At 40.0% G+C, this 18,132-nt stretch overlaps 1 protein-coding gene across 2 annotated transcripts in view; it reads left to right on the forward strand.

Annotated features, from left to right (window-relative positions):
- Positions 1-18,132, forward strand: part of FRY (FRY microtubule binding protein) — a 364,889-nt gene that overhangs the window by 204,565 nt on the left and 142,192 nt on the right. For both annotated transcript variants that reach the window (XM_082244584.1, XM_082244585.1), the window contains exons 24-29: positions 181-238; positions 1,646-1,737; positions 1,827-1,999; positions 3,850-4,010; positions 6,290-6,400; positions 6,811-6,965. In XM_082244584.1, coding sequence (XP_082100710.1) covers positions 181-238; positions 1,646-1,737; positions 1,827-1,999; positions 3,850-4,010; positions 6,290-6,400; positions 6,811-6,965 — 750 coding nt within the window. The remainder of the gene's footprint in view (positions 1-180; positions 239-1,645; positions 1,738-1,826; positions 2,000-3,849; positions 4,011-6,289; positions 6,401-6,810; positions 6,966-18,132) is intronic.

The following is an 18,132-nucleotide window of genomic DNA, read 5'->3' on the forward strand; positions in this document are numbered from 1 at the left end:
TAGGATTATATCTACTTTTTTGTAAATTTATTGTGTTCTACACTATTTCACTTTTGAATAGTTTGATGTACTGACTTTTTCAAATGACTATTTTATATGTTTTCATTCTACGTGTAACGTAGGTGTTGCTTTGTTTTTTTTTTTTTTCATGTTCATGCTTGCATGTATTTGTTTTTTTAGGGAATTGGTAGAAGAGCTTCACCCTCTGATGAAGGAAGCTTTGGAAAGAAGGCCAGAGGTTAGATGATAAGAAATGAGTGCCTTTCCATTAAAATAAATAATGATAGATAGATAGACCTGTATGTGTTTCTCAGAAGAAAATTACTGCAAAAATATTGTTTACTTTATGCCTGTTGCCATAGTCATAAAAAAAAAAAAAACACATTTAACCCTTTATGTTAAAATCAGACTGTCCCTCAAACTAGCTAAACGTTAAGTTAAGCAAGACAGCGGGAGTGCCTACAAAATTCATAAAAATGGCCAAAGAACAGGAACAGTTGCCAATAATTCCCATTGACAGTCTTCGTGTCTTCAGTAGCCGTGCGTTATTCATTTGTTGAAGGGGAAGGTAGAAATTTCTGATGTGTCACGAGACCAGATATATTCTAATAACAGAAATAATTGCAGGCTTGGAAAATAAGGTCTCAACATTTTCAGTGCTGAACAGTGCACATAAAAGCAGGGTTGACAATTACAATCTATTTCAATAAACTGGGGGCTGACTTAGTGGCTGGCATGAGCACAGCCACTTCCGCCAGTGCAAAACCACTTCTCTTAAAAGGAAAGATTTAACATTTTGGGGTAAAGGTTTTTTGCTTGCAGCATGGGATATGGGAGGTTTTCTCTACAACGTTAATTGTGATGCAGTCCTTCCACTTCAGTAAAGAACTTGTTAAGTGCTATTTTAATTCAAACTTAGGTGGCCATAGATGGATCAAAATTTGTCCGGTTCAGCATGGACTGGCCGATTTTCGATCCAGCTATGGCCATTCCCATTCAAAAGAAATTGTTCTAAGGACCATCTGCTCTTGAACAGGATTGTTGGAAAATGTTTCTTCAACAGGTGCTGCAGCCAATCAGCAGTCCCACTGTCAGAGTACAATGACACAGCAGGGAGGTTTCCCCCATTTACCTCAATTGTGTGGATGGGGGAATCTGTTCAGTTGTTTCAACCAGCCCACTGGTTGATCAAACAAAACAAAAAAAAACAAACTGATACGTGTATGGCCAGCTAAAGTCTTTAAAAAACTGGAAGGTTCTTATTATTTATGCTATTTTTCATGCCGATATAGTCACAACCTAACAGATGATTTAAAAAAAGGCATTCCACATACACAACATGCCATAACTTTCAGTGGTGGGGATGGAGACAGATAACGCACACCTGCATCCAACTTCAAAAAATCTTAAATCATGATGGGCACAGGCTTAAAGGTATGCCAAGCATCTAATTTAAAGCAGCTGCTTGGCAACCTTCCAATAGTCATATCTTAGGCCCAAATGGTTCTGCTGCTTGACACTATTGGAGAGATTTTGTTTAGGCCGTGGTTTGTCATTTACATATCATATGAACTTCTGGCTGGGTTGCCACTAACGAAATGTCACTTTCAATTAATTTAATTTATACAATGTATTTTATTTCCAGAACAAGAAGCGCAGGGAACGCAGAGACCTGCTGAGGTTACAGCTGCTGAGGATATTTGAACTTCTGGCAGATGCTGGAGTAATAAGTGACAAGTAGGTTCTAAAATATACAGTATGTACAGTGTATGTGTGTATATTGAACCACTCTTTCTCTACTTAGGACTTTTTTTTATCTTGCATAGTACCAATGGAGCCCTAGAGAGAGACACCCTTGCTCTTGGAGCATTGTTTCTGGAGTATGTGGACCTTACTCGGATGCTTCTTGAAGCAGAAAATGACAAAGAAGTCGAAATTCTAAAGGACATTAGAGCACATTTCAGTGCTATGATTGCCAACCTGATTCAGTGTGTGCCAGGTATGAGTTACTAGTACTGGACCATTTCTCTGAGATAGTCCTGAATGTCTAATATGGGGCACCTTTGCCTTCTTTGCTGCAAGTATGGTTTTACATCTGTATTAAGGCCTGCTTTACACCTATCCGTTTTTCAGTGCATTTCCACTTTTGCAGAAACGCACTACAGTCCATTTAACATGGTTACCTATAGATCATGTTCACATCTCTGCATTTTTCACTGGTGCGCTTTTTTGGAAAGGGTCAGGGACTTTTTTCCAAAAGCAGGTTGCGTTTTTGGCTCCATAAACCTAAATGGAATCGCATTAAAAACCGCAGTGCTTGTGTTCTATGCATTCTTGCTATGTTTTTGCTGGTTTCTCCCGCACAACCTCAGGTTCTTCTGCAAAACACGTAAAAAAATGCATTAAAAACACGCCAAAAATGTGTGTGAGAAAAACGCACTAGGTGTAAACTAGACCTAAAAGGTTATTAATTATTTGAAATTCAGAGAGCTCCCTTTTTTTTTAATCAAAAAACAAGTTTATTGAACTGTGTAGAAGTACAACATACATCAAAAAGAAGGAGCAAAGACAAGTGCATAATCATCCATACAGTAACAGGCGGATAAAGCATCAAATCTCAAAATAAACCCATGAGGAGATGAAGGCAAACAAATCCCACTCCACCCCCCCAAAACAAAAAACAGAGAAGAAGAAGGGTCCCCCTATGGTCCAAATGATTCCAGTCCAACACCGTAAGATACACAAATCAATAAAGTACACAGTGCACCATCCAACAAGAGTACAGTAAGAACTACCACTGGTCCCCAAGCAGCACATAGCAAAGAGAGAACAGCACAGAGAGCTCCCTTTAAGATAAATTTAGCCATTTTGTGCAGGTGGTCGAGACACTCATCTTTGTGAGTTGTTGCCGCAACTACACCCTTACAAAATAAATTTCTGACTCCTGGGCTGTATAGTAATTCTGGAGTAGTGATGCAGTGGAGCTATTTAGTAGACTACACAAAAGTCAGAGAAAATATCTTCTATCTGAGACTTTTGCATGTGTGTTTTGCTTTGTGCTTTCTTAACGTGAAAGCTACAGTTTATCTCCCCAAAAAAATTTGTGGAACTACTCAGGGTAGAGATGTATTTTATGTCAAACATACCTGGTTATACTTACTTAATTCCTACATAATTGAGGGGACGGTGCCAGAATTTCATAGACCGTTTCTCTCTCCATGCAATTTTTTTAATGTACTTTTATGTCATTGCTGCATTCCAAAAAGTATGCATTTGAAGATTGCAATTTTGCATTATTTAAACAGTTGGAAATATTGGTAACTGTTATAGCTGCAGTTCATGAGCATCCTTTTAACCCTGTTCACTAGGAGTCCTGCCACACACTACCTGCAATGTATGCGCTTTGAATCCAAATGACAAAAGAATACAAAAATAAAACAGTTGAGAGCACAGGGGCGTATCATAGGTCCAATCTGTATCAGTACTGTATAACACTGTATACTGCATACCTGCCACCACGTATTGTATTGTACATTGTATAATGCACTCTGTACAGTGAGGGAGACAGTGGTATGTAGCTTCAATATGTACAGATTTCTAGTGTTCCTGTGTGAATAATTTATTTCAACTAATATGCATATTTCACATTATGGCAGGTTAAAAAGTCTAAATTCACACAAAAAATAAGCCAAGAACCCTTTTTTTCTTGTTCTAATGAACCTCTAGAATTCTTTCAAGCTGATTTTTTTTTGCCTATATATATTAGGTATAAGGGCTAGACATGGTTTTATTTTTCTCTTTGAAAGCACTGTATTAACGTACGTGGGTCATATGTGTTTTTTTCTGTAGTTCACCATCGGAGGTTCCTGTTCCCTCAGCAGAGTTTGCGCCACCACCTCTTTATTCTGTTCAGTCAGTGGGCGGGGCCTTTCAGCATCATGTTTACTCCATTAGACAGATACAGTGATCGCAATCATCAGATTACAAGATACCAGTATTGTGCATTGAAAGTAAGTAACGCTCTCTTTAGCTCACTTTTTCAACCATAACCAATGACCAACAGATTACCTAGCGTGTAAAGTTAAAGCCTTAAAGAAAAAAAAAAACTGAAGGGCTTAGGAGCCACTGTACTAACTATGCGATGTTAGTACAACGACCTCCCCCGCTTGGGCTATTGTGTTCTGACAGTGGAATGCCCTCTCCGCCAGAACACACCAGTCAACACTCTGTCACTGGCTGAGAGTGCTGATTGGATGCCGATCGGCAGACCTTTTTCGGTCATGCTACTTCGACAGAAGCCGGCAGAGCGGCCAGCTTCTGTTGGATCGGCTGCCGTACACGCGGTCTGAATGTCGGCCGGTTTCTATTGAACCGACCAATTCTTCCCGTGTGTACGGCCCTTTAGGGTTAGGTGTTAAGGCCATGTAAAGTGTTAAAGCCAAGAACATAAACAAAATATATTCCAGTTCACCAGACATGGTGGCTGTGTTGGTTTTCATTTTTCAGGCTTTCTTCCCTTTGTTTTCACCTTGTGTCTACACACCCTTCTCTGTGGAGTGAGCCATGGCTGTTACACATGGCTGTTTTTTGTTTATCTTCATTACATGGTGGATTGATAGGCAAGCGCTCACAAAAGAGAGATAACATTGCTACTGCTTTCTTTTCAGTTCACAGAAAGTGACAAGAACACTGCATTTCTGGCAAGATCTACAGGCATTTTCTGTACTTGCTAAAAATGTTCTTAGTCTGAAAAAATAAAACTGATGCAGGACTGGTAAACTGCAATATATTTTGTTCTATGGGCTTAGATACACTTTAAAACAGTTGCACAGCCCATGGGACTTGTTTACCTATGACTAACGGTTGACAAATGTCAGAAAATAATATGTGGTTTAGCTTTTTTCAGGGGGTATTTGTTTTTTGGATGAGTAAAAAAAACCCTTTCATATTAGCATGAGATAAAATCCAAAAGCCTCTCTGTGATACTATTTGGCTAGTATTGGTTTAGGTAGCCTTTGCACAGATAGGTCTTAATGTTGGCAGGGGAAGAGGGTTGCTCCAACCAGTCCTTTTTTTGTGATGTATGCACAAATTGTACATCTGTTATAGAAGTCCGCTATAGTATAGACGGCTACATTGTAAAACAGGCTACACTCTTGATAATTTTGTAGGCTTGATCTGCTTATGCACTTACTGTGCAGTTTGATTAAAAACCAACAAAAGAATAGTCCTGATCTATAAGAATAAGGAAAATGATGTGTCACAGGTTAATCTAAAACTTCTCCAGATGGCGTAAACATCATTGGGGATAACCAGGAAAAAGAGTACCAAGTAGTCTGTCTTGTACAAGTGCAATAGAATGAGCAGGGAGGTTTCTGACGGCAAGGTAGGAGCCTTTGTCCTGGCATAGAGCTATTAATTCCTGACGCTAACAAGGCTGCATACATGTAATATACCTCCGCCACTATATACACCACATGACCTGTTTAAGTCTATAAAAGGAAAGCTAGAGCAACCTCCCCCATTCTACGTCTATAAGTTCAGGGCAGTGCATGCAAAATTTATATGGAGACCTCTGCAAAGCAGCAGGCTGGTTGCCGCAGTGCACCTGCCTCAGGCACTACAGGGAAGATCCATGGGCTTGTATGTCAATGCACTTTGACAGAATTATAGTCCAGGCTTCCATGTCCATTGTAAACAATTTTGATTATAAATTTTAGCCCTCCCTGTTTAAGTCGTTATTTATCACATGTATGCTGCCATGTTGGCGTCAGGAAAATGGAAAATTGTTTCAAATCCTTACCATAGTTTTCCTTTCTGGACGCCAATCCATGGCAGCATACGAAATCTCCCCTTTTTTTATCTTGTTATTTTTACGGAGAATGAGGAGGTTGCTCTAGCTTTCCCTTTATAGATTTAAACCAGTCCTGTGGGTGGATATAGGGGCCGAGCTATATCACATGTATGCTGCCTTGGATTGGCGTCAGGAAAGGAAAATTACGGTAAGTATTTGATACAATTTTACATTTTTTTGTTGTGAAGTAAACCGCCTGATTTCAGTGTCCTCACAAAAAACCTAACTGCTATGGAATAGGGCTAGAATCTCTGTCAAGTCAAGTCTTCAATGTATCTGTGTTGTTGGAGGGATTTCCTTTACTTTCTAATCTAAACATGTTGGTCTCCAATGCATGAACATCGAGATTTGTGAAATGAAATGAAATGAACCATATTGCAGTTTTTTTTTTTTTTTTTACTGTTGCCATTTATTTCTTTTTATATTTCTCACCAGGCTATGTCGGCTGTACTTTGCTGTGGACCTGTGTTTGACAATGTTGGCTTGTCTCCTGATGGCTATCTTTACAAATGGCTTGATAACATCCTAGCTTGCCAGGACATGAGGGTGGGTTTGTTGATCTATTCCTAAAAAAAAAAAAAAAAAAATAAAATATATATATATAAATGAAAATGTATGTAATGGTGTTCAAAATACTTGTTAAGAAGGCAATTGCAGCAAAAGGGCTAAATACACTGCATGCAGGACTTTTGGTGCGCTTTCAGAAAACTCATCAAAACTGCAGGACATAATAGAAGTCAATGGGAAGGCGCAGCTAACCCACACCAAACCCTGCACTGCACCACATCAGTGTGAAAAGGGCCCAAAGAAGAAATGTGATTGGTTGGTAGCAAGCAATTCCTCTATTTGCAGCTCTTTTCACAAATCTGTATATAGTGATTAGGGCAGCAGATGACTATTGTAAATGATCTTAATGAAACAGGTAATGACTACTGTGCATGTTATTCCATGTCCAGGTTCACCAGCTTGGCTGCGAAGTGGTTGTCTTATTGCTAGAACTTAATCCGGACCAGGTTAATCTGTTTAACTGGGCCATTGACCGCTGCTACACTGGATCATACCAGCTCGCATCTGGATGTTTCAAGGCAATTGCAACAGTTTGTGGAAACAGGTTTGTAATGTATGTTATGTATCTTTCTGTGGCAATCCTACCACCACCACCATCGAGAATGTAGGAATGTAAATACCGAAAAAGAGATATTTTAAAGCATTGTTTCCAGTCATGGGCAGATTACAGCTAGACATAAATATTATTGTGTAAATGAAAAGGTTAGCTGGCATTTTAAAAGGGCAGTCTACTCATACCTCCATGCACTTATAACAGGGTTTGCTATATTTACTGTTTATTATGGCAGCTTTCCTTAAAGAAGAACTCCAGTGTCTGCACCCCAGCACCTTAAAATATATGGAAAAAGTAGCCAGTATCATTCCACGCTTTCTCTAAGCCTAGCCCTCATTGCTCTCTGGGGGAGGGGTGGCCTCAGGGAGGGGGTGGAGGTTCAATTTTAACTAGAGATCTGCATAAAGATACCAGTAACATTTTATACCTAGATTTATCTGCTTTATCAGGTTGTTTCAGAAAGTGTCTACCGTAAGCTGGCCATATAGGGATCCTGTTTTGATTATTTTCTGCTAAATTGGCCAAATTCAATCTGTGGAGGGCCCTGTCGGTACTGCTCGGCTCAACAAATTTCAATCTGAAGATAGAAGGAGCTGGGCAGTGGCAGACAGCCACTGTTCAGGTATTCTGGCAGCTGTGGGGATGGGCTGTTAGAATACAGAAGTCAGCAGGGAGATTCGTTCATGCATGCTGTTTCCAGATTTCCATGGATACAGCTGGATGCATGTTTTTTTCAGCACGGTTATTAAAACCGAAATCCACTCCCACATCTACTTACAAATAAACTTCAAACCCCATTGTTTATTTTATGTAAATGTCTCTGATTCAGAAAAGATTTCCAGCATGTCTTTTCGACAGAAGTCAGTGAACTTCTGTTGAGTGGGGATGGCCACAAAACTGATGGGAATTCGGCTGGCCCCTACTGAACCGCTGAATTTCGATCATTGTATGGCCAGCTTTATTGACCATCAAGTTCTTTTAAGTTGCATTTGAGCTGTTTTTTTTAATTACTTTTCCATTCGGGTTGACTTCTATGGGGAAGAAAAGCAGCTCAGATGCAAACAAAAGTCCATGTACATGAGCACTAAGGGCCCATTCACGCCTGGGCAATGCAATATTTTGTGCACACAGTATAGGGCAGCCCATTCTCTTGAATGGACTGCCCAATGGGGGAAAAATGTACCAAAGTAGCTTGTGTACCCTTTTTTGGAGCAGACTTTGGCGCGTTTTGTATCCCCACATTTTTGCACGATTTGTGTGTGTTTTGTCTTGCAACAAAACCCCCATTTTCTTAGAACGTTTGGAGTGCTATTAAGAATTAATGGCACCCAAATGCACACTCTGTGTTTTGGCAAGTTTTTCACTCCTCTTTTTGCGCATTCTGGAAAGGTGCATTGAAACATGCATTTCTGCTATGCTCCAGTGTGAACAGGGCCCAAGTTGCTTTACACCAGCTGCATGGGTGTAACATGCATTGACAAATGCAAAATGTAGACATTGTTTTTGCCTTCAGTTAACTGGACTTGGGAAGAGCAAGACTCATTAGGTAACGGATAGGTAGACTGCATGTTTATTTTTGCTGCAAACACACAAAACCTCTATACCTGGCTTCTGTATGAATTTTTTTGTTAGTTGGTGCAAAGTGTAGCCATTGTTAGTAACATTTTGACTGGCCGCAGGTTCAGATTTTCCATTTTACATGGCATAGATAGTATTAGATTAAATCTAAAATCTAGAAGCCTTTTGTTGTTAGTCTTAAGATGATTTCATATTTGACAGCCCTGAGAGCAACATATTTCAGACACTGGAAGCGGGCTGGAGAGGTACTTGGCTAAACACAAACAATTTAGTCAGGATTCTAAAGGATTAACAATTCAGGTTTAAAATTTCAGTCATAGCCTTTAGCTGCTAAATTGCATTTACTATATTCTACCTATGCATATTAAAAGGATTGATTTAATATATATACAGAGGCCATTGAAAAGCATCTTTTTTCTCTTTAAAGAAAAGCTACTGCTAAGCACTTGCATGTAAACCGTAACCTTTTCTCCAAGGGACATGTAGAAAAGCTAAAGAAATAAAATAAATTTCTCTGAACTTTCTTTTTCTCATCTGAATAAAGAAAACCTTCTCCCATAATGCATTATGGCTTTTTCTTTTATGTTGTGTACTGTGCTGTCAGTCCTTATGAGGTTGGAGTGGGCAGAAATTCTGGATTGCATATTGGCATACCTTCCATTGGGGAAGAAACACAGGTGCCACTCTGAGTGCAGTAACTCGAGATTTATTGGATAAAATCAATAGAACAGAGGGTATTCACAAAATGAATAAAATAGAGGGCTCATGACAATCATTCCGGTCGGATCAGGATGGCTCGAGCGGTGACGGTTGACAGGCTGTGAGCGGTAGTTAGCCGCTCTTCCTGGTCCCGGGGACACACAGAAGCCGATCCGTCGTCACTTCCGGTAGCGTGATGACAGGGCGCCGGCGACGCGTTCTCGGAGCATGCGCTCCTTCTTCAGGCCGATTCATCTTTTGAAGACGGAGCGCATGCTCCGAAAACGCGTCGCCCTGACTTCATCACGCTACCGGAAGTGACGACGGATCGGCTTCTGTGTGTCCCCGGGACCAGGAAGAGCGGCTAGCTACCGCTCACAGCCTGTCAACCGTCACCGCTGGAGCCATCCTGATCCGACCGGAATGATTGTCATGAGCCCTCTATTTTATTCATTTTGTGAGTACCCTCTGTTCTATTGATTTTATCCAATAAATCTTGAGTTACTGCACTCAGAGTGGCGCCTGTGTTTCTTCCCCAGTTGGTTCCAAGCATTCTTCTACTCGTCACTTGAGCTGCCTCAGGAGTGCCCCTTGGGATATTTTATGAACTCCCCTTTTATGGACCTTTTTATGGACTTTTCATATATGGAATCCTATTTGGATTTATATATGGACTTATGAATTATTCCTTCATCTTATTGACAACCCTTTTTATTGGTTGTTGTGTTTAGTGCTACTTGTGAAGTCCCTGGTGAAACCCTTAATACCCGTTGTGCGCCAGCTGTTTTTGTTTTTTTATTGCATACCTTCCATTGCATGCAGAGTAGATGAATGGTTAACCGGTTATATTTAAAGTCTACATTCACCTTTATGAAAAAAAAAAAAATAGTAATTGCACATATATTTTTTTGGTCGGCAAAAAAAAAGGTTACATTTAATATTTTCTTTTCACAGGAGCCTGCAGAGCATTGGACCCGTGTTCAGGGGGTCATGGGTACAATGTCAGGTTCCTGCAGACAGTGTCTACAGCTTTGTGCCCATACCCCTGTACAGGCTGTCTGTTTTTAGAGCAGTAGGAAGTGTGAATGGACTACGAAGGTGGGGACCGGCACACTCAGTCTAATAAAACGACAAGTTCATCTGCTGCGGTAGCAAACAGGACTTGTAGGTTATTCATTCCCAGAACCCTGTGAAGGAATGACGCAGCTGTGCAGGTGCCAATTTTAAATGTGATGGCAGCTGCAGGTGAGCCGATCCTCCACCCGCTGTAACAGAGAAGGGGGGATAGGTGGAGAGGGATCTGCTTAAACATTTTACACCCTAAATACCATTGTAAAATGAACCTATTCTTCATAGTGGAATGTCATACAAAACATTTTTAATTGCAGGGAAGGGTTAGAGCCTCTGTATGGGGTTTATTGCTGTGTGGGTCTCTGTTGGTGAGATTTCCCCACACTTCCTAACCTGGTGGTGACAGTTAAATTCAGCCACTGCTGTACCCAGTCTTCTAGACTTAGCGGTTGTAAAAGCTGAAGGTTTTTTTTTTGCTTTCAGGCATTCTGTGCAACAGCCCCCTAATACTTTCCTGAGCTCCTTCTCGACCCAACAATGTGCATGAGAGCCTCAACTGTCCCAGGACTCTCTCTTCTCATTGGCTGAGACAGCAGCAAAAGCCATTGGCTCCTACTGCTGTCAAGAACAGCCAGTGAGCCAATGAGAGAGCAGGGGGTGGAGCCAAGCTATGGCTTAATGTATCTTATAGACGCATAAAGCAGGGCTTGGGAGCGAGCACGCACCAGTGCCCCCATAGCAAGCCGCTTGCTATTGGGGGAACTGGCCAAGGGGGAGGAGTCAGGCGTGCTGGTGGGGGGACCTGAGAAGAGGAGGATCAGGGCTGCTCTGTGCACAAGCACTGCATTAAGCAGGTAATGTTTGTTGTTTTTTTTTTTGTTTTTTTTTAAAGCCAAACCTTTAATACCACTTTAAGGCCTCTTTCACATAATTCTCCTGTTTTAATCATCTACTTTTTCAGACTTTTTTTTTTTATGTATTTGCTCATATTTACGCGCAATTTTACGTATATGTGGAAAACTAGGGAATAATTTTCTGCTCTAAAAATGATAATACAAAATAAGTAGTGATAATGTGTATAAAGCAGCTAGCACACGATCCACAGACAGCGATCAATATGTATCAAGAATAATTACGCGCAATTTTACGTATATGTGCAAAACTAGGGAATAATTTTCTGCTCTAAAAATGATAATACAAAATAAGTAGTGATAATGTGTATAAAGCAGCTAGCACACGATCCACAGACAGCGATCAATATGTATCAAGAATAATTAAAAAAGTGCAGCGCTAAATGTGAATAATGATTAAATACAATAAATAAAAATTCATAAGAAAATTAGTGAAAAACCTAAAAAATGGGGGGAGTGAACCAAACAAACCACAGAAAAGTAAAAGTGAGTCCACAGAAAAGTCCAATAGAGATCTATCCAGATGAATGGATGTAGCAATATTCTTTTTCTTCCTGTGACACCCAGGGAAATGTGCAAAGTGGGGACACCTCAGTGTGCTAGTAAGGGGAAGCAGCTTACCAGACGCCCAGATGACGTCTTTTGATGACGAAACATTGGCGACTCCAGACACAACGTCCACACGCCCCTTCTACGAGCCGGCTGTTTTTGTGCTGACTTTGGTTCACTCCCCCCTTTTTTAGGTTTTTCACAAATTTTCTTATGAATTTTTATTTATTGTATTTAATCATTATTCACATTTAGCGCTGCACTTTTTTGATTATTCTAGAATTTTACGTATATGCATTAGTGAAATTTTGCGCGCACGCGTGCATTTTCTTGCAAATGCGCAAAAAACGTATTCTCGCGTTCTTGTTCTGTACAATATGTAAATGGACATTTGCGCACATGAGACGTAAATTACTGACCCAAAAAGCTGATTTTTTTATTTATTTTTTTTTTTTACTGAAGAATGCACGGTGCTTTTTTTACACTCCTGTGTGCCTAGGCACATTACAATGAATAAGCTGTATTTTAGCTCAGTGGAAAAAAAAAAAAGCTGTACTAAGCTTTTTCAAGCTGCAGTGTGCAAGAATACTAAAATGGTTTTAAACCTTAGACATGAAAAATGAACAAAGCATACCCCTCTACAGTGAGTACTTGTGTCAAACTAAAAGCACTTCCGTAAGTGTAATTTCTATCTGCTGCTTTGTTCCTCCACTATCAGCATGAATCGCTTCTAAACTGTTTTCTGTGAGCTGTGTGAAGGGTGGTGTCCAATCAGCTCTCGGAGCTCTCCTCACTGAGCTCTGCAGAGTGTAATTTCCCCCTCCCTCTGCTTTCTGGAAGCTCAGACAAGATTTATAAGTTCTGGACCTTTAGCGAATGTGGAGAAAAGAAGACTGCAGGTACACGGGTACAAGTTCTGTAGGAGGATTTGTTCCTTCGCTGTGTATCACCTGAGGCCAGTCAATTCACTGGGTATATGTGAGGGTTTTCAACCACTTTAAATCAGCAGTTAACCATTGCAGTGAGGGTGCAGGCCCACTGCAAGGGAAGACTTTTAGTTTTCTCAAAGTTCAACTTTATGGACATCCTTCCTGAAGATTGGTTTCTAACAAGAATACAGACAGGTAAATATTATCTGACCGAAGTTCCCTGCTTAATCCAAAAAACCTAACCCTCCTGTAAAAACCGTAACCTACTTTTTCCATTTATATGGCTCTTGGAGCATTCCTGTATTGTCATTTTACAGCCAGCTCAGTTTCTGCACTGCTTTCTATAATTGTTGGGATTTAATGCTAACTTTACTGTATTGTTGTCCTCGAAAAGAAAAATCCATTAACGGACCTTTTGAACTTGACCTTTTTTTGTTCCCTTGTGTCCATGTGCTGATCAGGCTGGACAGATTGTTCTGGAAAAGGGTCAGGTTACCATTTGGGAACCTGATTAGGGCGATTTCCCAGTGTCTGAGCATTCCGCAGAGTCACAGGGAAGCTTAATCTCCCTCAGCTGACTTCCTCTTATCACTGGGCTCAATAAGGCAGCCTGCAGAGCTATTAATATGCTGCTGGAATAACATTATTTCATGAGGTAAAAATTCTCAGGCAGGCATAAATAATGCTATTTTTATAATATTCTAAGGGGTACAGTTCCCATAGTAAATCATTAGTGGTCTAAGCATTTGCAGCCAGAAAGGTGACTGAATGTTATAAGGCCCAGGTATAATATCTGACCAGGACCTCTTTCTATGCCATGAAAAACACAAATACAAAATAAATAAATAAAATATACTATACTCTTAGACAGTGATTAAAAGGTAACTGCACTTTTGTGGGGGGAAAAAAATAGGAAAAAATAAAAATATATATATATATATATGTGTGTGTGTGTGTGTGGGTGAGTGTGATATATATATATATATATATATATATATATATATATATATATATATCATAACCTCTTCAGCCCTGGAAGATTTACCCCCCTTCATGACCAGGCCATTTTTTGAAAGATGGCATTGCGTTAGTTTAATTGACAATTGCGCGGTAGTGTAAAACTGTACCCAAATAAAATTGATGTCCTTTTTTTACCCACAAATAGAGCTTTTTTTTTTTTTTGGTGCTATTTAATCGCCTCTGCTGTTTTTTAGTTGGGCTATAAGTAAAAAAAAAAAAACGACCAATTTGAAAAAAACTTAAAAAAATTATTTTTACTTTATGCTAGAAAACATACCCAATAAAAAATGTAATAAAATCCAATTTCTTCATCAATTTAGGCCAATATGTATTCTTCCACATGTTTTTGGTAAAAAAAAAAAAATCCCAAAAAGCGTTTGATTGGTTTATATTGTCTACAAACTATGGGATATATTCATGGAATAGTTATTTAATTTTTTACTATCAGCGATTTTTAGCGGGACTTCGACATTGCAGCTGACAAATCGAACCCCTAACTGACACTTTTGTGGGGACCTGTGACACTAATACAGTGATCAGTGCTAAATAATATACACTGTCACTGTACTAATGACACGGGCAGGGAAGGGGTTAACATCAGGGGCGATCAAAGGGTTTAATGTGCTCCTAGGAAGTGTTTTCTAACTGGGGGGGGGGGTTCCTTTAACTGGGGGAAGACAGGGATATGTGTTCTAAGCTAAGCAGGAACACAAGATCTCCAACAAATACAATAATCAGAGCACAGTGAGCATGATGTAAATGGGAAGGGACAGCCTGCACAACACGGTGTGTGAGGATCAATGCTCTTCACAGTCAGGGCCGTCTTTATTCTTGATTGGACCCTGGGCAAAAATTTTCTTGGGCCCTCTTGAATCCACTTATCAACTATTTGGGGGCTCAAGGGGCAGCTGCTTTGGGCCCCACAACAATGACTAGACCTGGGGCAGCTGCCCCTTTTGCCCTGTGTTAAAGACAGCCCTGTTCACAGTAGTGTAAGTCCTTAAAGAAGTCCGTATGAAAGAGAGTCTATTGGGTGATGACCACACTGCTAGGATGGCTTCCAGCTCTAAAAAGAGCTAGAAGGAACTCTGTGAACAGACAAGGTTAGGGAAAAAGAGCAGCGCCATCTAAGTGTAGTATAAAACCATTTTATTGAGCAAGCAGTAAAGGTAACTCACAAGATATTGGTAAGAATGCACAGGGAAGTAAGTTGGTTTCATCCGCTCTGTGGACGTGGAGTAGGAGGATAGGTGTGCAGCCACTGGTTCCCGGCAGTGTTGGTGGTTTCGGGTACTTCCTGGATCTTCGGCGCCTCCGCCTCACTAGTTGTCATCACTTCCGGTATGAGCAAGGGAATGTGCGCGTTCGGAGCATGCGTGCTTCTTCATCAGAGTATGCCTGGGGCCACAACATTCAGCCAGCGAGACAATATAAGAAAAAATACAGCGTACAATTATTCTAGTTTAAAAACAGATTACATATGCTGGGTCTAAAGCCAGCCATACATGGGTCAAATTCCAAACGAATTTTCTTTCGAAATTTGTAATTAAGAATTTTAATTTGAACTTGGCACACATTAGTGGGCCGCAAAAACAGGCTGATTTTCATGCGGCCATCAAATTTGCGTAATCAGGCATGATTGACGTTTTTTGAAAAACAAAACAAATTTCTAATAAATATTGGGAGAATCGTGAGAAAAATATAACTGAAAAAGTAATGCACATGAGCTTTGACCTGGAAAGAAAAGAAGATTCCCAGCCACAAATTCTGTAGCAACTTGAGGTGAAATTGAAGGCTTGGCTGGTTGAATTTTGAAATCAATGGTTGCACCATCGGATTACAAAACTTATGAAATTCCTGATTTTCGAATGAAAATTAGTTTAGAATTTGACCTATGAATGGCCTGCATAACAAATGGCAAGTGAAGGAAAGGGGAGAGGCCTCAGTCACTAGATTATGGAGTTACGTGGAGGATGAGATCTCAGATGAGGGGTTATTGGGATTAGTCTTTGAAAGGAAATCTGTATATTTTTTATATATGGTTATGATTGCAATGGGCTTGATGGAAATAAGTACTGTATATCAAAATGGGTTTTAATGGGTTTTTTTTAAACTATGCTTTTTTGTAGTGTCTGTGCTTCATGCTTAGTGGTGCTGCTAAATGATTGTAGCTTCGCTTTGTTCGTTTTATACAGTTCAAATCTATTGTTTGCTGAAACTGATTGAAAACAGGAGAATCTATGTGGCGTATCCTAGAGTCTTTATTCAGTAATGATGTTAGTTGCTGTCTTTTTAAAAATAAATTAATAAAAAATAAATATGTATATACACAAATACTGTGTGTATGTGTATATACAGTGGGTGCGGAAAGTATTCAGACCCCCTTAAATTTTTCACTCTTTGTTATATTGCAGCCATTTGATAAAATCATTTAAGTTCATTCTTCTTCCTCATGAATGTACACATAGCACCCCATACTGACAGAAAAACACAGAATTGTTTACATTGTTGCAGATTTATTAAAAAATAAAAACTGAAATATCACATGGTCCTAAGTATTCAGACCCTTTGCTGTGACACTCATATATTTAACTTTCCATTTCTTCTGATCATCCTTGAGATGGTTCTACACCTTCATTTGAGTCCAGCTGTGTTTGATTATACTGATTGGACTTAGTTAGGAAAGCCACACACCTGTCTATATAAGACCTTCCAGATCACAATGCATGTCAGAGCAAATGAGAATCATGAGGTCAAAGGAACTGCCTGAAGAGCTCAGAGACAGAATTGTGGCAAGGCACAGATCTGGCCAAGGTTACAAAAAGATTTCTGCTGCACTTAAGGTTCCTAAGAGCACAGTGGCCTCCATAATCCTCAAATGGAAGACGTTTGGGACGACCAGAACCCTTCCTAGAGCTGGCCGTCCGGCCAAACTGAGCTATCGGGGGAGAAGAGCCTTGGTGAGAGAGTTAAAGAAGAACCCAAAGATCACTGTGGCTGAGCTCCAGAGATGCAGTCAGGAGATGGGAGAAAGTTGTAGAAAGTCAACCATCACTGCAGCCCTCCACCAGTCGGGGCTTTATGGCAGAGTGGCCCGACGGAAGCCTCTCCTCAGTGTAAGACACATGAAAGCCCGCATGGAGTTTGCTAAAAAACACCTGAAGGACTCCAACAAGATGGTGAGAAATAAGATTCTCTGGTCTGATGAGACCAAAATAGAACTTTTTGGCCTTAATTCTAAGCGGTATGTGTGGAGAAAACCAGGCACTGCTCATCACCTGTCCAATACAGTCCCAACAGTGAAGCATGGTGGTGGCAGCATCATGCTGTGGGGGTGTTTTTCAGCTGCAGGGACAGGACGACTGGTTGCAATCGAGGGAAAGATGAATGCGGCCAAGTACAGGGATATCCTGGACAAAAACCTTCTCCAGAGTGCTCTGGACCTCAGACTGGGCCGAAGGTTTACCTTCCAACAAGACAATGACCCTAAGCACACAGCTAAAATAACGAAGGAGTGGCTTCACAACAACTCCGTGACTGTTCTTGAATGGCCCAGCCAGAGCCCTGACTTAAACCCAATTGAGCATCTCTAGAGAGACCTAAAAATGGCTGTCCACCAACGTTTACCATCCAACCTGACAGAACTGGAGAGGATCTGCAAGGAGGAATGGCAAAGGATCCCCAAATCCAGGTGTGAAAGACTTGTTGCATCTTTCCCAAAAAGACTCCTGGCTGTATTATATCAAAAGGGGGCTTCTACTAAATACTGAGCAAAGGGTCTGAATAATTAGGACCATGTGATATTTCAGTTTTTCTTTTTTAATAAATCTGCAACAATGTCAACAATTCTGTGTTTTTCTGTCAGTATGGGGTGCTATGTGTACATTCATGAGGAAGAAGAATGAACTTAAATGATTTTAGCAAATGGCTGCAATATAACAAAGAGTGAACCATTTAAGGGGGTCTGAATACCTTCCGTACCCACTGTATATCTAATATATATATATATATATATAGATAGATAGATAGATAGATAGATCGAGGGAGACCTGTTTATAGTAAACCTGTATAATTAATACATAAATAAAAATAGTGATCGATAATCTAATGTAATTGCCTCAAACATGTCATTACATAGTCAGATAAACACTGTAAGAACTATAAAATGTAATAAGGCTTGCGATTCCCTGCATTTTTATTACGTTGAATTATTTTAAAAGCTATGCATGTGTGTATGTATATATAGAGATATATTGGTGCAGCTCCTAAAGTTAGAATATGATCTAAAAGTTAATTTATTTTAGTAATTCATTTCAAAAAGTGAAACTTCTATATTTTATATAGACGTGTTACACACAGAGTGATATATTTCAAGCATTTCTTTCTTTTAATTTTGATGAT

The sequence above is a fragment of the Pelophylax lessonae genome (assembly GCF_965119305.1).
Source record: "Pelophylax lessonae genome assembly, chromosome: 2".
Lineage (NCBI taxonomy): Eukaryota > Metazoa > Chordata > Amphibia > Anura > Ranidae > Pelophylax > Pelophylax lessonae.